The sequence below is a fragment of the Medicago truncatula genome, chromosome 1 (genome assembly GCF_003473485.1).
Source record: "Medicago truncatula cultivar Jemalong A17 chromosome 1, MtrunA17r5.0-ANR, whole genome shotgun sequence".
Taxonomy (NCBI): Eukaryota; Viridiplantae; Streptophyta; class Magnoliopsida; order Fabales; family Fabaceae; genus Medicago; species Medicago truncatula.
This window is the reverse complement of record NC_053042.1, coordinates 26,790,200-26,791,921: the sequence shown is the minus strand read 5'-3', so window position 1 is coordinate 26,791,921 and position 1,722 is coordinate 26,790,200. Positions and strand designations below refer to the sequence as shown.

At 34.9% G+C, this 1,722-nt stretch overlaps 1 protein-coding gene across 1 annotated transcript; it reads left to right on the top strand.

The window, feature by feature from the left end:
* The first annotated feature begins 386 nt into the window (after positions 1-386).
* LOC120578215 (uncharacterized) lies at positions 387-746 on the top strand. The gene has a single exon (XM_039830596.1). The coding sequence runs from the start codon at positions 387-389 to the stop codon at positions 744-746; it is 360 nt and encodes a 119-aa protein (XP_039686530.1).
* Positions 747-1,722: the final 976 nt, after the last annotated feature.

The window sequence follows — 1,722 nt, the reverse complement described above, 5'->3', positions numbered from 1 at the left end:
AGAAAAACCAGCAACCATCATGGAACACTGAACAAAATTTGGTGTTAATTAGTGGGTGGATAAAATATGGAACATGCAGTGTTGTCGGGAGAAACCAGACAAGTGAAGCATATTGGGGTAAAATTGCTGAGTATTGTAATGAGCATTGCTCATTCGATTCTCCGTGTGATGTAGTTGCATGCCGAAACCGGTACAATTATATGAGCAAATTAATAAATAAATGGGTTGGTGCTTATGATGGCGCTAAGCGTATGCAAGGAAGCGGTTGGTCGGAAGATGATGTTATGGCAAAAGCCTAGGAATTATATGCATGTGGGAAGAATGTGCAATTTACTTTAAAGGAAGAATGGCGCGCTCTCCGAGATCAACCACGGTATGGCAGTCAAATGGGAGGAAATGTTGACTCGGGAAGTAGTGGATCTAAGAGATCTTACGAGGACTCTGTAGGATCTAGTGCTCGTCCAATGGGAATGGAGGCAGCTAAAAAAAAAGGTAAAAAGAAAAGCAAGGACGAGACCTTGGAGAAGGTGGAAAAGGAGTGGGTTCAATTCAAAGAATTAAAGGAGCAAGAGATTGAACAATTGAAAGAGTTAACTTTGGTGAAACAACAGAAAAACAAGCTGCTGCAAGAAAAGACTGAAGCTAAGAAAATGAAAATGTATCTAAAGTTAAGTTCCGAAGAGCATCTCGATGACCGGAAGAAAGAGCTGTTGGGAAAGTTGGAGCGTGAGCTGTTTGGAAATTAATTTTAATCAAATATTTGTTTGTATTCAGTCAAAATTATCAGTGTTGTCTAGTCTCGAGTGTTTGCTTTAATATTTGCCAGTGTTGCCTAGTCCCTAGTGTTTGCTTTACCAATTATCCGTGACTTTTATTTCAAACACTATTTGAAGATCTTCCTCCATTTGTTGGAATGTGTTGCCTACTATTTAATAAAATTGTCGCGTCATTTTTTGGAGATCAAGGCTATTTGATTAGCTTTTGACTCACTAATTATTTCACGACTGAACATTTTATTTTTTAAGAAAAAGGTGAAAAAAGTTCAAAACACCCCATATTGAGAGATTTAGGGTTCGGGGGTTGGTTATATTTAGGGAAGGTATTAGCACCCTAAATATTCGTAGTACTCTACGACAACCTCTTGATTTTATTTAATTAATGTGCTATCACTTGCTTATTATTTTTGAAAAGAATGAATTAAAGTGATAAAAATAAAGACCTAATTATCTACATTTATTATTGATTTGGAAGGACGATTGTCCTCTGCCTACGTACCCGTGAGGGATCAAAACCTCGTAGTTTGGGGTAGAAATTGACGTTTGATTTGTTGAGTGTTTTTTATTAGTTTTGAAAAAAGGTTTTAAATTGAAAAAGCCAAGTGGCAAATAAGATTAGGTTTGTATTTTTTAAAAGAAAATGGACTCAAGGTATGATTAAATTGATTGAAAGTTTGATTAAGAAAAATAAAATAGAAAAAAGATCACTTGATTTTGGATCAAGGTTTATTATGAAAATATTTTTGTGATTTTGATTATTTGCATGTTTTTTGTTGTTTTTTTGGAATATTAAATAAAAATTAAACCAACGGAGCAATAAAAATAAAAGCGCGTGGATTTTTGTAGTGACGTTGGATCACCACAAAATCCCTAATCTAATTTTTTTTTGCATTTTTGGATATATATAAGGCGGTAAAGAAATAAAAGGACACACACACCCACACAC